Here is a 17,284-nt window from a genome sequence, read left to right on the forward strand (position 1 = left end):
GGGCTGGAGGTGAAGGTGAGGAGCCTGGTGTGTGGGAAGGAGCTCTGGACTGGGAGCCCGGCCGCCTGGCCAGGGCTCAGCCATGTGACTCCAAGCGTATCCCTCCACCTCTTTGAGCTTTACTTTTCTTACCTCTAAAGTAGGTGGTCAGCCTCCATGATCCCCCAGTTCTATCAACAAGGGCTGCTACCAGCACAGGGAGGAGGGTTTTTATGTGAATTAGGCAAAGGTGACCCCTTGAGTTAGACACCAAGGGTGCCCCTGTGAGGTAAGACCTCAAATGAAGGCCCAGTGTGATGTGTTCCCTTGACATGTAAGGGAAACCAGGAGGGTCTCAAACGGCTGAACCCCAGTCCTGCCCCACCTGCTCCTGTAGATACGGTCCCGTAGCAAACAGCACTTCTCATCAGGCAACCAGAGGCCATTCCTGTTATTCCTGAGGAGGGGGCCTCAGTCCCCTGTCAATGGGTGGGATTCCTCAGATACACCAGTCACATCCTCCCTCAGAAACCAGGGGTCACTCCGCAGGCTTTGTAATGCCTCTCATGGCCCCCGGTATTTCCCGCTGTTCCCACGGGCTGCAAAGGCAGCAGCTTCTACATGTTGGACTGTGGTCTGTGCTAAGATCTGTCAATCCTGTCACACACACACACACACACACACACACACACACACTCCCGCCCGGTAGGTTCTGTGATTATTTCCATTTTACAGATGAGGACTCTGCAAATGGTGGGGGAGGGGCTGGGACTCATGTCTGTCCAGATCTTTTCGTTTGTGTCCTAGGATCCCCTCTGGGAGCTCAGAGGTAAAAAATCTGCAGCTTCCTTCCAGTTCAGTGAAGCGAGTCTGGAGTTTTGAGTGAAGGTGTGAAGATGGGAGCCTGGCAGGGAGGGGACAGAACCCATCTTATCAACAGGCGGGACTCTGCAGAGCTGAGGTTGGGTGGGGAGGTGGGGGACAGAAGTGAGTGGGAAAGCAGCCCTCAGCCTCAATGCTGCCTCTCAGCCCGGCCGCCCGACCCCGGCCACGCCAGGCCCTCGGGTTTCTCCAAATTGCCTCCTTCCTCCACTGGAGAAGAGGTAATTCCCTTCGTGGGGATTTTCAGCCAAAGGGGCTCCGTGCAGGCAGAATTTCTAGAACCAGGTACTCTCTGTAACGACCACCTCTTGCCTCTTGCCCTTGGTTGCTGCCGATCTCCTAGAATAATCAAAAGACAGAGAGCGGTGTTGTGTGGTGAGATGGCTGGAGGGCTCGGAGGGAGGAACTGGCGGATGGAGTCTATGAGCATGTAAACTCCATGGGATTAGGGATGGATTTTCTGCCGTGTCCCCAAAGCTTAAGATAGTGCCTGGAAACACAGTAGGTGCTCAAAAAAGTGAAAGAGTAGGTTAAGTCCCATCTTCCCTGCTTCTGAGCTAAGCATCCTTGGGCAAGTTACGTGACCTCTCTGTGTCTTCATTTCCTTGGCCATGAAACTGACCCCAACAGCACTTTGTGGGGTTGTTGGGATTAAATGAGATGCTCTCCTGACGCAGGAAGGGCCCCCCTGAGTACCAGCTGTTGGTAGTACTATTTTTAAAAAGGTTTTATTTATTTATTTGAGAGAGGAAGAGAGAACGAGGAGGAGTAGAGGGGAGAGGGACGAGCAAACACCCCCTCGGGTGTGGAGGGCCCGATGCGGGGCTCACCAGGACCCTGAGATCATGACTGGTGGCCAAGTCAGGAGTGGGATGCTCAACCCCCAGCCATTAGCATGACCTTGGTTCCTGCTCAGCAGCCTGTTGCTGCCCCAGGATCACCTTCACCCAGGACACAACAGCCTGGGGCCTGCGCTGTGGGCCTGGCACTGTTCTCGGTGCTTTAATATAATAACTTTAACTCAAAAAGTGGTCTTTGAGCTTGGGTAGACATTTTGTTCCGTTTTGTTTTAAACCCATTTTACAAATGAGGAAGCAGAAGCATCGTGGTGATTCAGGCCACAAAATAAACTTGAGGAATGTTCCCTTGTTTCTGTTCTCTCAAAGGATGGCGTGAGGGTAGCAGAGTGTGTTCCAGAAACTGAGCTCTTGATCCGTCTGGTCCTGGGATTCCTTGAGGAAGACAGAACTAGGGCGGTCAGGGCTGGCTCCAGCCTCGTGGGTGAGTGAGGTAAGGGAGGTCAGTGCATGGCCGGGTGGGAGGGATTCAGTCCCAGACAGTCTGGCTGCAGAGCCTGGTTCGTAGCCTTTGCATTTCCCTGCCTCAGGGACGAGCGCTTTCTACCTGTGAGACCTTGAATTGTCCCTTCATCTCTCTGAGCCTCTGGTAAACAGGGTTGGAAATAGTCTCTTCCTGGCTGTGTTGTAGCAGTGATTACGTGGTTTCAGACGCAAACCTTGATGCCCATTGGGTCGCTGCCCCGAGGCACCGGGGATGCTGTCGGCTCTTGGCAAACTCAGGCTGCTGGTGTGATCTCGATGACAAGCCCAGCCCAGCTCCAGCCTCTTTGTCTAGCACGTCTCCTGGATCCTTGGGCTCTCCCATCCCATCCCCCACATCTGCAGCCCTGCCCAGCTACCTCCTGGAAGCCCAGCCCTACTCCCAGCGTGGCCAATCACTCACTGGTTCTCCAGGTCCTGGATGGTGTCAGGAAGTGGGAGTCCCCCGGTCTCTGGGAGGAAAAACAGGAGGATGAGGCTGGACATGATGGGGATGACACCGTAGGAGACGGGGGCCAGCAGGGGCACGGCCTGGCGAGTCATCCTGACTAGGGGGCCCATCACAGCCCCTAGACGACCTACCGACTGCAGGAAGCCGTCTGCTGTCATCCTGTGGGTGGAGGGGAGGGCCCAGACCTTCGTCACTGCTGCCACTTAAAAGGAGGCTTTACTGGGTGGGTGGAGAGGAGGGGGAGGCATTTGGCTATGCCAGGATGTGCCAGGGGAGGGAAAGCTGGGTTGAAGGAGCTATACTCCTCAGAGTCTCCTGACACTACCTCCTCCACGGAGCCCTCCTAGATTTTCCCACCCTCTGCTTCCGAGAACATCTAATCCAGAGTCCTTCACGGACTCTCAAGGACCCACCCCATTCTCCCTGGTCTGCTGTGCTGCTCCTGGATGCCCAGCCCCTCTCTGCCCTTCCCCTGCTGGCCTTTCCAGGGATGCCCTTTTCTCGTGCACCCCGGGGTCTGGCCGCCCCTCCCAGGTGCAGTGTGCCGCTCAGCCTACCGCAGTGTAGTTGGGTAGAGCTCGGACTTGTAGACACTGATGGAGGTTAAGCTTATGCCAAAGCATCCCTTTCCCAGCACGGCGAAGACCACACGCACGGTCTGCAAATCTGGGCAGAGGAAGATGGCGATGGTGGGGTCTGACCGCGGGGTCCCCAGTTAGCCCGGAGCGCCCCTGCCCTTGACTGTGCCCAGGTGCCCCACGGTGCTGACTTGGTGCCAGGCTGCCCAGGGTGGACAGGGATGCGGGTGCAGAATGACATCACGGTTGGGGGGCTGGAGGTGGGGGGGCTGGAGGTGGGGGGGCAGGGCCAGAACCCAGCCCAGTCTGGGGTGGGCGAGCCTGGGGCAGGCAAGGTTGGCTCTCGGAACTTCTCCCTCCAGTGTCCCCGGGGCAAGTCTCTTTGGGACATAGGTGTGGTTCTTCCATGAAGGAGAGGGTCATGACATGTCCTCCGCACTGCCCTTGGTCTGCTCGTGGGAACGCTGGTCCCGCTGGCTTTCGCGGGGACCCCCAGCTAGAAAGCCAAGCCCCGCCTTAGCTTTCCCTCCCACACATTGTAATGATGAGTCTCATGAACTGTCACACACCCGTCACGGCAAATTTTCCCCGAGCACTGCCTTGTTTGGGAGGTCGTCCCTCTGCCTCCCTCCCGGTTTCGCTCTCGGTCCAGAACTTGGGATCCCCACCCTTCCACCCGCTGCCCTGCTTTGTCATAAATGGAGAGACTAAGAGGGTTTTGGAGGCATTAGAGCTTCATTCAGAAAGAAAAGAGTAAGACAGGGGCCCAGGGGCCCTCACCAGCAATCTGCACACCCCAGCTTTCCAGGCTTGGTGTTCCTGCCTCACTTCAAGCAACCTAGAGCGCCCAGCAGCTTCCCCAGCCCCTCCTCCCACCTTGGGACCAGCCTCGGGCTTGAAGTCTGGTCCCAGCCCTGGACTGGTCACTGGCTATCTGAGAGACCTGAGGCACCCAGCTTCACCTCTCTGAACCTCGGTCGCCTTAGGGGAGTGGTAGGGAACCGATGAGGGGATTCGAAGCCTGAGGTGATATGGCAGGTGTAGGCTTGGGCACACCTTGCACACAGGGCTGTAGGGGTGCTGGTCTAGGCGGCAGGAGAGGGGAAGGACCCCAGGAGGCCAGTATACCAGGCTCTCAGCCGCTCAGTCCCCTCAGGCCGCCCACCCTGCCTCACCTTGTGGGACGAAGATGTTGGCCAGGATGGAGAGGCCAGCCATGGCCTGGAAGCTAGCCAGAGTCATGCGGTGACCCAGGAAGCTGAGCAGGAAAGTGGTGGTGGCCCGGCCCAGTAAGTCCACAGCTCCAAAGAGGACCTGGAGGAGGAAGATGTCACTCCCCAGGTTTTGCAGGTCGAGGACCAGCCCGTAGTAGGAGATCATTTGGGAGAAACTGCAGGGCAAAGCCAGAAATCAGATCCCTGCCACACAGACGAGAGGGCACACACCTGGGCTGTCCCCAGGGACACAGGCTGTCCTGAGCAGGTCACTACCGGACCCCAAAAAGCCTGTTGGATGTCAGACAGTCTCTCAAGAGTGGGACTGACCCAGGAGAGAAAGGGTAGGCTTCATTCATTCTGCCTTAGGCAGTCACCTCTCAGGCTCCCGGCCACCAGTCGGCCACCAGCCAGCGGGGACACATAACTCTCCAGGTTGATGAGGCTCTGTGGGTCAAGCCAAGCTTCAGGTCTGGCCCTAGCATTCTCTGGCTTTGCTTCCAGTCGCGGCCAGAACCATGACCTGGCCCAGCTCTAGTGGCCATGAACCTGGGTGAGTCTCTCTGCCCTTCCCTGGATACCAGTTTCTTTATCCTGAAAGATGGGTTCATTGTAGAATGAGGTGGGCTGTGTTGTCCCAAAAGAAAGATACTTTCCCAGCCTCTGGGAATGCTACCTCTTAGCTGGGGAGATCATCCCATGACATAGGCCAGAGGGATGGCTCAAAAGGATCACCCCAGCTCCTTGAGCCCTCCATGGGCATGTGGGGGGTGCTGCAGTGCCCGTTACCCCTGGGACAGCTCCCCTGCCCCGTTCGCTTGCTTCCCTCCCCTCAGCTCCCCTGCCCTGCCCTAGCCTCCCCATCCCATCCACAGGAAGGGATCCCAAGAGCCCTCTGCAATGAACTTCCTGCTTACTGACCTGCACCCCAAGTCTGCTGGCAGGAGGGTGAGCGGGGTGGAGGGGTAGAGAGTGGACACGGGACAGACTGCCCTGCCACAGACCCCCAGGCTCCCCAGTAGCAAGCTGAACCTAGAGTAGCGGGATTTCCGCAGTTTGGAGATTAAATCTGGGTCCAGTGATGGCCACGATGTGAAATTATTTGCTACCACTTTTCAAATCAGTCCCCAGCCCGGCTTCACGGACACTCCCTTTGGGCCACACCCCGGAGTGTAGCACTCAGCAAGACAGCAAAATACCTGCTGTAGACTAAAGCTGCAGTCCCGGGCCTTTCTCGAAGTTTGTGGAAGCCCCGTGGGGGAGGGGCTCAGCTCCGCTCAAAGCAGCTGACCCACCAAAGGGGTTAATGGTAGAAGCCGAGAAACCCACCAGGTTAGCAGCTTCCCAGCCTGTGATCTGAATAACAAAGGATGCAGAGGGGCTCCTGGGAGCGCTGAGGAAGCCTTGAAGGTTTTGAAAGAATGGCCCCCTCCACATTCCCGGCACCAAGCACTCCTTTCCATTTGTCAGAAAAAACGTAAGCCAGGGCAAAAAAAAAAAAAAAAAAAAAAAAAAGCATTTGATCCGTTCTCTAAGGTGTAGCAAATATTTGCCATTGGAATCCATATGGGGTTAAATCTAGCAGAAAATAAAACGTTTTCCTAATCTTTAGTTTCAAGATCCCGTCTTCATCAAACCTGACCCTCGCTTGTCGTATGTTCCCTGCAAGTCACTTGAACTGAATTTGTTTTATTAGGGGCCTTCTCCTGCTCCCAGGTGCCTGTGGGGGTGCCAAGAAGGGGCCTGCTGGGGAGTCCGTGCTCAATGTGGGATCTGGGGGGCTGCAGCGGGCAAGGAGGGGGCTCAGCCGAGGTTCAAATCCCTGTTCTGTCATTTTGGGCAAGTTACCTGACCGGCTGGGCCCTGCTGTCCCAGGGGCAGGGGGTGTAGAGGAACTTGGGTTCCCCAAGCTCTAGGGACATAGGCTCACCTCCAGCCTGGGCTTCACCGTGCCCCTGTCCCTGCCCTTCAACTGGCTTCCCAAAGGAGCCCCATCGCCCCTCCCCAGTGCTGGCTGGGACTCCTGCCCCCCGGGGGAGCTTCCTCTCCGGAACAGAAAGGTGTTTCCGGAGGCCCTGCAGGAGCTGTCCCCCATCCCAACCCTGGAAATGACCGAGGCTGTTTTTAAGCGACGAACTTGAGCAATGGAAGCCCCAGGAAAGTAGAAGGGCCAACAGCAAGACCACCCGGATGAAAGCAAACAGACCCATCGGGACCCACCTCAAAACAGCCACTCGCTGACCCGTTGGCCGCTCACAACTGGGCACCGTTAGCAAGAAAGGAACATTCCACTCGTCCCCTACCTCTTCCCCTCCCCCATAACTACAGTCCCTGCCCCTACTGCCTCCTGGCAGACAGTGTCTCCTCTGCTGTCCTGCCTGCCGCTCCCTTGCAGCGAATTCAAAAACTTCCATGTCTTTCATTCTGCCTTAGGTGACCACTTACGTGGCCCTGGCCGCCGGCCTCCACTAACCATCAGGCGGCCCCACGGATGCCACCAGCCTCCCCGCTCAGCCCCGGCCCTGGGAAGGATGACCAGGGTGCGTACCTCACCAGGAACATACTACAGCTTCTCCAGCGGAGCGTGGGCATGAGAAACAGGTCCAGCACCGACCTGCGGGCCTTCACAGAGGCCACCTCCTCCTCCATGCTGGCCGTGAGCACCTGCGGTGAGAACAGGACACAGTGGGGGGGGCGGGGGTCGTTGGCCCCACCCCGCCCCCACGCCAGGGAATGGTGGTGTCCAGGTGGGCAGAGTGATGGGAGGAGCCCAGCCTGGAAACTGGAAAGCCTGGGGGTGGGAGCAGGGACACGGAAACAGAAAGATCTCTCTCTGTGGGAGATCTTCTGCCTTTGGCTCAGGTCATGATCCCAGGGTCCTGGGATCTAGCCCCATATCAGGCTCTCTGCTCAGCAGGGAGCCTGCTTCCTGCTCTCTCTCTCTCTCTCTCTGCTGGCCTCTCAGCCTACTTGTGATCTCTGCCTGTCAAGTAAATTAAAAAAAAAAAAGAAAGAAAGAAAGAAAGATCTCTCTCTGGCCCCCCACTGCAGTTGGCCTCCCACCCTGGGCAGAGCTCCCTTCTGCAGACAGGGTCCCCCACCTCCGAGCCAGGGAGTCAGTCTTGTGTCCCAGCTCTGACTCTCTTAGCTGCGGGCTACGTGCTACTCTCGGCAGTTCCTAGGCAAACCCGACCACCCGCCTTACCCCTCATGGCTGGCACCAGGGTCTGCCTCGTACCCCAGCCACACGGGCTCCTCACTGTACACAAGTGCCCATTCAGATTCTTCCTGCACCTCTGGGCCCCATGGCCCTGTGTTCAGCTCATTCTTGGTCAGCTCACCTCCTCCTGGAAGCCTTCCCTGATCCTCCCAACCCCAGGCTGAGTTTTCTTGTTTCTACTGCACATCCTCCCACACCTGCTTTCTTGAAAGAATCACCACCTAAGCAGCACATCCAGTTTCCCCCCAAAACACCGAGAAGCCCCGTGAGGTCACCATGCAATGCACGTGGTTGAAAGCCCCTGACAAGCCAGCTGGGGGTGGGGTGTCACTTCTGTCGCCGGAGTGGGCAGTATTGAAGTTGACGATAAGACATCTGTGGCTGTTGTCTCCCTGCCATGTCCCACACGTCACAAATAGGGGCTCTCACCTCGACGGTCAGTGACGTGGTGGCTTCCTTGTGGCCGTTTATCCTGGCCACTTTTCTGAGCTCCTGGAGTGCTTGTTCTGGTTTGCCCGTGATAATCAGCCAGCGGGCAGACTCCGGCAGCCACCTGGAAAAGACCCAGATGCTTACCTGGCCCCTGCACTCTTCCAGGATCCTGGGCCCTCCTCGCCAGGTTGGGAGGGGGATGTGGGCAGCTGCTCCCCCAGCAGCAGCGGGAGAGAGACGGCAGCCAGCTGCTCTCCCCTCGGCACTGCTGGTGCCAGGGCGGGAGACTGGCAGGCCCCCACGGCTCCAGAGAAAAGCTGGGTCCCTATGCCCGGCCGCCCTCTTTCCCCTGTGCCACCCCGTCTGGCTTCCCAGCAGCTAGGGACTCACACGTGGCCAGTGCCTGGGCTGCCCGGGACTATGGTGATGTGGAGCCCGTTTCTGTGACAGTGCACAGTGTACTACATCCCCAGCCAGAACTGAGTGGTTCTATAAAAGTAGCCTGCTTCTTCCCAGCCTCCGGGAAATGGCAGGGAGAGTCATCTCCTGGGTGAAAAGGTCTGGCGTATACCCAGCCTAGAGGGGCTCAGCCCTGTTTGCAGGGAAGCACAGTGGTTCAAAGAGCCAGCCTGCCTGGGTTCAAATCCTGCCTCTGGTGCTTACCAGCTGTGTAGCCTGGGGCAAGTCACTGAACCTCTCTGGGCCTCAGTCCCTCACCTGAAAATGCCGGTCATTGTATCACCTTCCTCGTTAGAAGAAGTGAATACACATCTGGTATGACCAACAGCATCTAGGACACACCCAACACAGGTGACCAGAGGGGCCGATTAAGTGTGATTATGGGATGTCCTCCTCCTTGCTCACTGATTCTGTTGCTGTGCCAAAACTCTGTGTAGTCAGTGGCTTTTGATCTGTTTTCTTTGCTGATGTGTCCCCATGACCTAAAACTGCGTCTGGCACAGGGCAGTAAATACTGGAGAAGGAATGAATGAGTCCTTGCTACTCTCTGTACTGCACAGCAGACTTACGGGGTGCAGGTGTATTCAGCCCCGGTTCACAGACATGACAGAACGTTTGGGGTCATGAGTTTGTGTCTGTTTCCCTCTCCCTCACCCAAGAACGTGTTTCCAGATCTCAGGGCATGTTACGGCAAATAACCATGATAATTGTATCTTTTCATATCCAATGCCAGTCCGCACTGACCCAGGTATCTGCGGGAGGTCGGGCCAGTGATGTGAAGGAAGGTGTCTGGCCGGTGAGGGCAGCTGGGGCCGAGAAGGGGAAGACCTGGGGGCCAGCTGGCCAGATGGGAGCCTCATACCTTGGGCTAAAATGCCCACCCCGTAACTCTGAACCCCGAGATGTTTCTCCTGAGCAGGGGCTCCTCACACATCCTTGCCCTCCGTGGCTCTCAGCCCCTTGGGATCCATGCCCAGTCAGGGTGGTGGGGTTGAGGGGCACCCTGGCCCTCCAAGTCTCCCTCCTAGTGAGTGACATCCTCCCCAAGGGCAAAAGTCTCACACTGTACCAACCAGGAGATCAGGAAGATGACAAAGAAGGGCATCGATACGGCTGTCTGGAGAGCCCGCCAGTCCCGCAGGGTGAAGGCCAAGGCCCCCAGGGCCATCTGGCCCAGGCTATAGGAGCATCCCAGCACTGTTACGGTGATGGCCCTCCTGCGGGTTGTGGTCCACTCCACCACTGAAACGTGATGCAGACAGGCAGGTAAGGCCCACTTGGTGGCCTCGGTCCCTGTCTCCACCCCACCCCACCCCCGCCCATCATGGCACGTATTGCTGAGGGAGGGACTCACTGAGCGTCACCGGGATCATGATGATGCCGGCCACTCCAAAAGCGCTCAGGAACCGGAGGCCACAGTAGATGAGGAAATTGGAAGCGAAGATGATGCCAGTGTTGGCCAAAGCCACCTGCAGGCAGCACCAGCTCAGCACCGGCTTCCGCCCGAACCTGGATTGGGACACAAGCACCGTGGGGGCCTGGAGAGGGGCGGTGGGACTTGGGCCTGGGGGCAGGTGCTTCGAGGGAAAGGAGGGTTTGAGAGGGGGGGACACCTGTTGGGGCCCCTCGGTGCAGACAGCACCTGCTCCCCACCGCGGATCTCCCAGGAGCGGGCTCCGAGTCTGCTTGTTATAAAAATGGCAAACGCTTGGATCTCAGGGCCAACGTCACCTCAGGGTGAAGTATGGGCTCTGGGCGCCCTGGTGGCTCCGTCAGTTAAGTGTCTGCCTTCAGCTCAGGTCATGATCTCAGGGTCCCGGGATCGAGCCCCGCATTAGGCTCCCTGCTCCGCGGGAGTCTTCTTCTCCCTCTCCCTCTCTCCCTGGCTTGTGCCCTCTCTCTCACTCACTCATTCTCTCTCTCAAATAAATAAATAAAATCTTTTTTTTTTTTTTTTAGAGATTTTATTTTTTTATTTATTTGACAGAGAGAGGGAGATCGCAAGTAGGCAGAGAGGCCGGCAGGGGGCGGGGAAGCAGGCTCCCTGCTGAGCAGAGAGTCCGATACGGGGCTCGATCCCAGGACCCTGGGATCATGACCTGAGCCAAAGGCAGAGAATTAACCCACTGAGCCACTCAGGCGCCCCTCAAATAAATAAATAAAATCTTAAAAAAAAAAAAAAAAGAACGGGCTTTGGTTGAATCACCATTTTGTATACCTGAGACTCATAGTACAATGCATGTTAACCAAATGGAATTTAAATAAAAACCGAACAAAGATGGCTTTGGCATCAGAAGCCTGAGTTTGAGCCCAGCTGTGTCCTGCCTGGGTGACCTTGGGCACAGGACTCAATGTCTCCGAGCCACAGTTCCCCCGTCTGTGCAATGAGGGTGTGCGTGATGACGGCCTTACAGAGCCGTGAAAACCGTGATGACGAGCAAGGAGGCGGCGCGCCCAGGGGGTTGAGCGCACGTGACCTTGGGCAAGCCGGCCAGCACGGGGACCAGAGCTCCCGTGAGACCACCCGTGTCAGGCCCTCGGACATCTACCTGCACACCCACCGTGCTGCTCCAGCCCCAAGGCTGGCTTAGCCCAAACCACGGCCTGCATTTGGCCAAAGCGTGTGTCGGTCCAATGGGAGAGATTCGGGCGATGGTTGGCCCGCCTGTCTGAGCACTGCCCAGGAACAAGGACATGTGGCCCAGACCCAGGGCGAGGGCTGGATGCTGACACCGGGCCCTGACGCTAGGCTCCCTGGGTAGGCTACAGACTGATGGTGATTTGGCTCCCGGCATGGACAGCCCCGGGGGAATGAGCCAGAGCCGCATGGCAGCTGTCCTCTGAAAGTGCCACCTGGACCACGTCCTTCCCTGCTGCTCGGGCCCCCCACCATGCTCAGGATTAAATAAGGCCCACCGACGATGATGGTAGCAAAGCCACAACAGGAGGAGCCCACACTACGCCCCGCCCAGCCCAAGGTTTGTCTGTGATTGATGTCCTTCAAGTGATTAACCCACAACAGCCCCATGGACAGAGCCAGGTCCCCAGAACAGGAAGAAGAGGAGACATGGGAAGCAGCATACCCGCCTTCTAGGGGACCAGGGAAAGAAAGGTGGGGTTCCCTTCTAGGGAACCCAGGGGCCAGACCTGGAGCCCACAGGGTGTGGCGAAAGTCGGGAAGCTGTTCGTGTATTCACTGAATAAGGATTGGGTGCCTGCCACGTGCTGGACGCTGGGGACCTGGGGATGCTGTGCCCCTGCCTTCTGGGAGCTATGTCCCTGGGGGACGCCCCCGGTTGACCAGCAAGTGAGTGAATGAGTGAGCACTGTTAGAGTAGGTGCAGCGAGCAAGGACAGAAGGCACGACCAGGGGACCCACAGTGCCGTAGGCCAGGGCGGGGGTCCCAAGGCCCCCGTGGGGCCTCCCGCCTGTGGTGGGAAGAGGCTGCCTGGGGTTGAGGTCTGCATGCCGGGCACAAAGAGACCAGGGGGACAACCTTCAGAACGAGGCTCAGCCACTGGCCACCGGCCATGGGCTCCCTCTGAGCTCTGCAGCCAGGATGCCGAGGGCGCCCCAGTAAGGGCATGCATGGGTGTGGGGGAGAAGCCACGGCCAAGCAGAGGTGGAGGGGGTGGGGGGCAGGAACTGGAGAACCTCAGGCTGGCATCAACCAGACCCACATAGAGGATTTCGCAAAGTCACTCCGAATGGAGGAAAGAGACCCTCAAGGGGGCCAGGGCCTGCCCCAAGCCAGAGAGGCAGGTGGCTTGGGCAAGGGGAGAGTATAGAGAAGAGGGGCCTGGGGCTGGATCTGCGGGGGAAGGCAGGAGACCAGGGCTGGCTCCCATGGTTAGGGGTGTGCCATGGGCGGGGGTGGTGGGGAGGGGCTGGTTTCCCAGATGGAGTCTGGTGCCGAGGGGTTGGGCTGGCGGTGGGGGTCACGAGGCCAGCATTGGCCCCAGCAAATGTGAGGCAAATGCTCCTCCACTTGGAACCTCAAATCCGGGGGGGGGTGGCAGTGGCCAAGAGAAGGGGCGGGGCTAGGTCCTGGGGGCACCACCTCACAAGGGGGAAGAGCCAGAGGAGGAGGAGGAGGATTTCTAGTTCACAGCAGGCCAAGTACTTGGAGTTAGAAGCAAGAAGGGTGGGGGCACCTGGGTGGCTCTGTAGGTCAAGTGTCTGCCTTCAGCTCAGGTCATGATCCCGGGTCCTGAGACTGAGTCCCGCATCCAGCTCCCTGCTCAGCATAGGCTCCCCGGAGCCTGCTTCTCCCTCTCTCTCTGCCCTTCACCCCCCACCCCCCACTCAAGCTCACTCACATGTGCACGCTCTCTCTCTCTCTCTCTCTGAAATAAATAAATAAAATCTTTTAGAAGAAGAAGGAGGAGGAGGAAGAGGGGACTATGGGCTCCCTGAGGACAGGGCTGTCCAGCGCCTGGCACACAATAGGTGCCCAGGAAGGCTGGTGTCTCCAAAGGAGAGAGCGTGGTGTTTGAGGGGATTGCGCACAATGTAGCTTAATCTGGCCTGGGATTCTTGGCCGTCGCTGCTCCCTGGGGACCTGGGACTCTCGTCTAGACCCAGAGAGCCCCGTCTCTTAAGGAATGTGGATGCTCATGGTCCATTTCTGTACTTCTGTCCCGTGGTGCTCATTCTGTCAAGGAGAAGCCGGCGGGGAGTGAAGGTACTCACCAGTCAGAGAGGAAGCCCCAAGAGACGGACCCCAGCAGGACCCCAGCCATGTAGATGGACTGGCCCATGGGCTTCAGGCCCTGGTTGTCACATACTAGGTCCCACTGGAAGAGAAGGAGGGCACAGCAGCTGGGCTCAGGGGACACAGAACAGTGGGGCCTGGGTGGCAGAGGGAGACCCAGGTTGGGAGTTCCCAACCAGGAGCACCTGGTCAGCCTGGGTCCTGGGGGTGGTGTCCCTCGGGCCAGGCGATAGAGATGGAACTGGGTATGCTGGGGTGGGGGGGGGGGGGCTCCACTCTGTCCTCCCAGCCAGCTGCATGGCACGCACGTGATTCGGCCACTTTGGGTTCGTGGGGGTGGGCAGTGGAGCGTGGTAGCTGAACCATAGGCTGCGGTTCTAACCCTGTGGCTGGCTGGGGGAGCCCGGGGTTTTCTGCACCTGCTGAGCCCGGTTTCTCATGCATAAGGGGGGCTGTGCAGCTGCTTCCCTTGCAGGGCCGCTGGGATGAGCAGAGAGGGCTGAGTACGTGCGACTATAATTTCTGAGTGCTCCTGCCCGGGTCCGGGCATCCATGGCCCGAACACCCCCCACTACGCAGTCCTCCACCAAGACCTGACGGCTTTGCTCTGTTCTTTCGCCGGGGCCACTGAAGCAGGAGCCCCCTGTCCCCACGGGGCAAAGTGATCACTGGAAAATGCCAAGCAGATCCTTGCATTGTGGCCTGGCCCCTAACTCCTTGTGCCCAGACACAATGGACCTCCTTCTGCACCCCAGACCTGGACTTTTGTCCCCACTGGGCTCTCTCTGCACCTTCCTTGTCTCCTCATCCAAGTCTCCCCTCCAGAGAGGTCTTCCCCACCTGCCTCTCAGCCCTGCTCCCAGGACCTGCTTTCCTCCTGCGTAGCCGCAGGACAGGCCGTGATGGAGACCCAGCTTCCGGCCCCTGATGGTCTGTCTGGGCTGAGGCGGCTCCTGGAGTGTGTGAGCTGTGTGTCCTGGCCAACTTATCTCCCTCACTCTGCTTCTCTTTGTTCCTTCCCAGACGCAGATAAGGCCCCCTGCTCGTGAGCTCGGAGTGAGACTAGGGGGGAAGCCTCTAGAACAGTGCCTGTCACTGTCCCTTTCCTGCAGGGTTAAATGGTGACCAATTCTAAAATTCCTCAAAGTCTTCCTGCTCATCCTGGAACTCGGGCCTCAGATCAGGATCCAGGCCAGCATGTGTTGAGCAATTCGCATTAGATGCAAGTCGCACCTAATTCAGTACCGCTGGCAGGAAAAGTATGATCCTTCCAGGCATGGGTGGGCGGTCGTCCCTGGGAGGCTGGGTCAGAGAGCCGTGGGGTTGGCAGGGGGGAGGCCCTTACTTCCGACACGATGGTAGAGGTGAAGGTGCTGTGGTCGTAGACCCAGCCATCCATGCACGGCTCCGTGGCAGCCTCGCTCCAGTTGGTGGCCGTGGCGTTGGGGTCCAGGAGCTGCCACTGTGGTTGGTGGAAGCGGCGACACTGGTGTGGCTCGAGGTTGAGGCCTGGTGGGATGGAGACGGTCAGGAGGTCCTTAGAGCTGAGGTTTGCGGGGGCCTTGGAGCTATTGTCCAGCATGCGGACCCAGCAGCGGTGGCCTGGGACAGCGGCCAGGAAGTTCTCTATGAGCGTTTGCGACGGCAACAAGATGGAGGGAAGGAGGAGAGTGAGAACTTGCAGGGCCTGGAAGAGGCCCACTCCCCCTGCTCGCTCCAGGAGCTCGGCGAAGGCCATGGGCAGAACCGCAGGCGGCCAGGGCAGCTCTCCCAGAGGTCAGGGAGCCCGAGAGTATCCGAACCACTAGCAGCTGCTGGAACCCAGGTCCATCAGGCCTTCTGCATTTGCTAGCTTGCAGCTGGTTGGGAGAGCCGGCTGGCAACCAGTCATTCGAGTCAGTTCTGAGATGCCCCAGATGCTTTGAAGAAACTCCCCCTTACCCTGTTTCAGGGAATGACGCTTGGGTGCCCCACCCCTCTGGAGAGTGGACATCAGGGACAAAGCTCACCGTCCCCAGGCTGCCTGGGGCCTCCGAGGCGCTCTGGTTCACCAGCACCAAGAGTAAAAGATCAAGCAGGTGTGGAAAAAGAAAAAAAAGAAAAAAGAAAAAAAAGGATGCACTGAGCCGTGATGTTACTGAGCTCCAGTCGTGGAGGAAGTGGCACCCGGCAGTGACCTTGGTTAAAGTGCAATCTCACCGTGAGCTCCCGGGCAGGAAAGTCAGGTCCAGCTACTGAGGGAGCCTTTGGCAGCTCTCTGCTGGGGGCCTGCTCACATTCGTAAATGAAACTTTCAGGTCCCTCTTCGTGTGGCTCTTTAAATCAGGAAACAGTTGGCCTGAGTTTCAGCCGCGCTGGACGAAGATTCAGGCCATTTGGCTACAGCACAGAGGTGAGGGACTGGGCAGGGTCCTCTGTAGCTGCCCCCACCCCCGCAGGCCGCAGGGAAGCAGGTGGGCTCCCAGCACCAGGAGGACCCAGGCCTGGGCTCATTCCCTCCTTACTTCGCGCCTCCGGCCAGGCAGCCCGGGAGACCAGCTTGCAGACTCACTATTTTGGGAAGCTTCTATTTCCAGGTTCCAGGTTGCGATTATTAGACTGGAAGCTCCCCCAGGTGGAAAGCAGAGCTGCGGTCCCCTGACATCCATCCGAAGCCCCTCTTGGGCCTGGAGCTGAGCAGGTGTGCAGACCAGGAAACTGAGTGAAGCCATATCTCCCTGACCCAGGATCTAACTCTAGCCTAGCCTGGCTTGAGGAGGGGTGAAGGCAGCCCCGTCCCCAGTACCCCACCTAGACTGAGCCTCTTAGTAGCAGCTGCTCCTGGCACTGGGGGCTTGCTGTGTGTCCGGCTCTGTGCTGCCCGTGCAGTCCGGACCCTCTCCTTCTCTCCTCATAGCAGCCCTTGAGCCCTTGGTGCGAATTCCTCCAGACACGGAAACTGAGGCTCAGAGAAGGCAGGCAGCTCGCCCCAGGTAACATAGCAGCGTGGGGATTAGAACAAGACACCAAAGCCAGAGCTCTCTCTCTGAGGCCCCTGGACAGGCTGCCATGTGGCCTCTGGTCCATCATGGACCAGATCCCAGCAAAGGCTGGAGTTCAGGATTGCCATCAGACTTAGGGCCAGCCAGGGAGCCGGAAGTCATCTCCCAGGCTAGGAGAAGAATGGGCTGAGTCAGTTCTGGATAGAAGTCTGACGAGTGCTAGAAGTGTCGGTGAGGTGCGGGTAGGCATCTGGACCCTGAACTTCCCAGAGGCTTGGAGAATCGGGTCACTGTGACACCAGCCAGGGGGCCGAGGAGTGGGGGGTGGGGTCTGGGCCTGGATTTCAAAGCTGGCTCTGTGGCAAGAATTCATTAGGAATTTCATTTTATTTTTTAAGATTTTATTTATTTACTAAATTTGTTTATGGTTTTATTTTATTTAAGATTTTCTTTATTTTTAAGGTTATATTATTTTATTGATTTCTATTTATTTGTTTATGAGAGAGAGAAAGAAGCAGGCTCCCTGCTGGGTGGGGAGCCCAACATGGGACTCGATCCCAGGACCCTGAGATCATGACTCAAGCCGAAGGCAGACGCTTAACCCACTGAGCCACCCGCGCGCGCCTCTCCTTATGAATTTTAAAATAGCGAGTAGAGAGAGGTGGAGAGAGAACCAACCCAAATTAGAGCAGGAGGCCATGAGCGAGGGGCCGATTGGGCACAGCCTTAGTCCAGAAGCCCGAAGGCTGAATCTCACATGGAAAGAACTGGGCTTTATGCCATGTTTGTGCAAATAGCATCTTCACAAGGGAAGGCCTGGCCCCGGGGTGGGGGGGTGGGCAGCGACTTTGAGGCCTCCCATCTCCGGCCCCTGATTTCTGGCCCATGCCAGGAGGTGTTGTCATGTTGGTGGTGGCCCGGCTCAAACCTGAGCAGGGGTCAGAAACCGCAGGAGAGCTGGCATTCTAAATGCCATTTCCCAGGTCCTGCCACAAAGGAAGTCCCCATAATTTGCATTTAAAAATAAGCCCCC

The 17,284-nt window shown here is 57.8% G+C and overlaps 1 protein-coding gene across 2 annotated transcripts; it reads right to left on the minus strand.

The window, feature by feature from the left end:
* Nucleotides 1–661: 661 nt before the first annotated feature.
* LOC111150123 (solute carrier family 22 member 11) lies at nucleotides 662–15,079 on the minus strand. Of its 2 annotated transcripts, XM_022507493.1 has the most exons (11): nucleotides 14,616–15,079; nucleotides 13,249–13,352; nucleotides 9,910–10,064; nucleotides 9,629–9,797; nucleotides 8,094–8,217; nucleotides 6,993–7,108; nucleotides 5,774–5,899; nucleotides 4,406–4,620; nucleotides 3,210–3,318; nucleotides 2,605–2,811; nucleotides 662–1,200 (listed from the first exon to the last, which is right to left on the minus strand). In XM_022507493.1, exons 1-11 carry the CDS (start codon nucleotides 15,006–15,008, stop codon nucleotides 1,137–1,139), a joined length of 1,782 nt encoding a protein of 593 aa, XP_022363201.1. In that variant the 5' UTR covers nucleotides 15,009–15,079; the 3' UTR covers nucleotides 662–1,136. The 2 variants fall into 2 exon arrangements, with proteins under 2 accessions (XP_022363201.1, XP_022363202.1); XM_022507494.1 differs by lacking the exon at nucleotides 5,774–5,899 and having other exon boundaries at nucleotides 1,137–1,200.
* Nucleotides 15,080–17,284: the final 2,205 nt, after the last annotated feature.

This window comes from Enhydra lutris, unplaced genomic scaffold (assembly GCF_002288905.1).
Source record: "Enhydra lutris kenyoni isolate GAN:26980312 unplaced genomic scaffold, ASM228890v2 scaffoldscaffold22, whole genome shotgun sequence".
NCBI classification, from domain to species: Eukaryota; Metazoa; Chordata; class Mammalia; order Carnivora; family Mustelidae; genus Enhydra; species Enhydra lutris.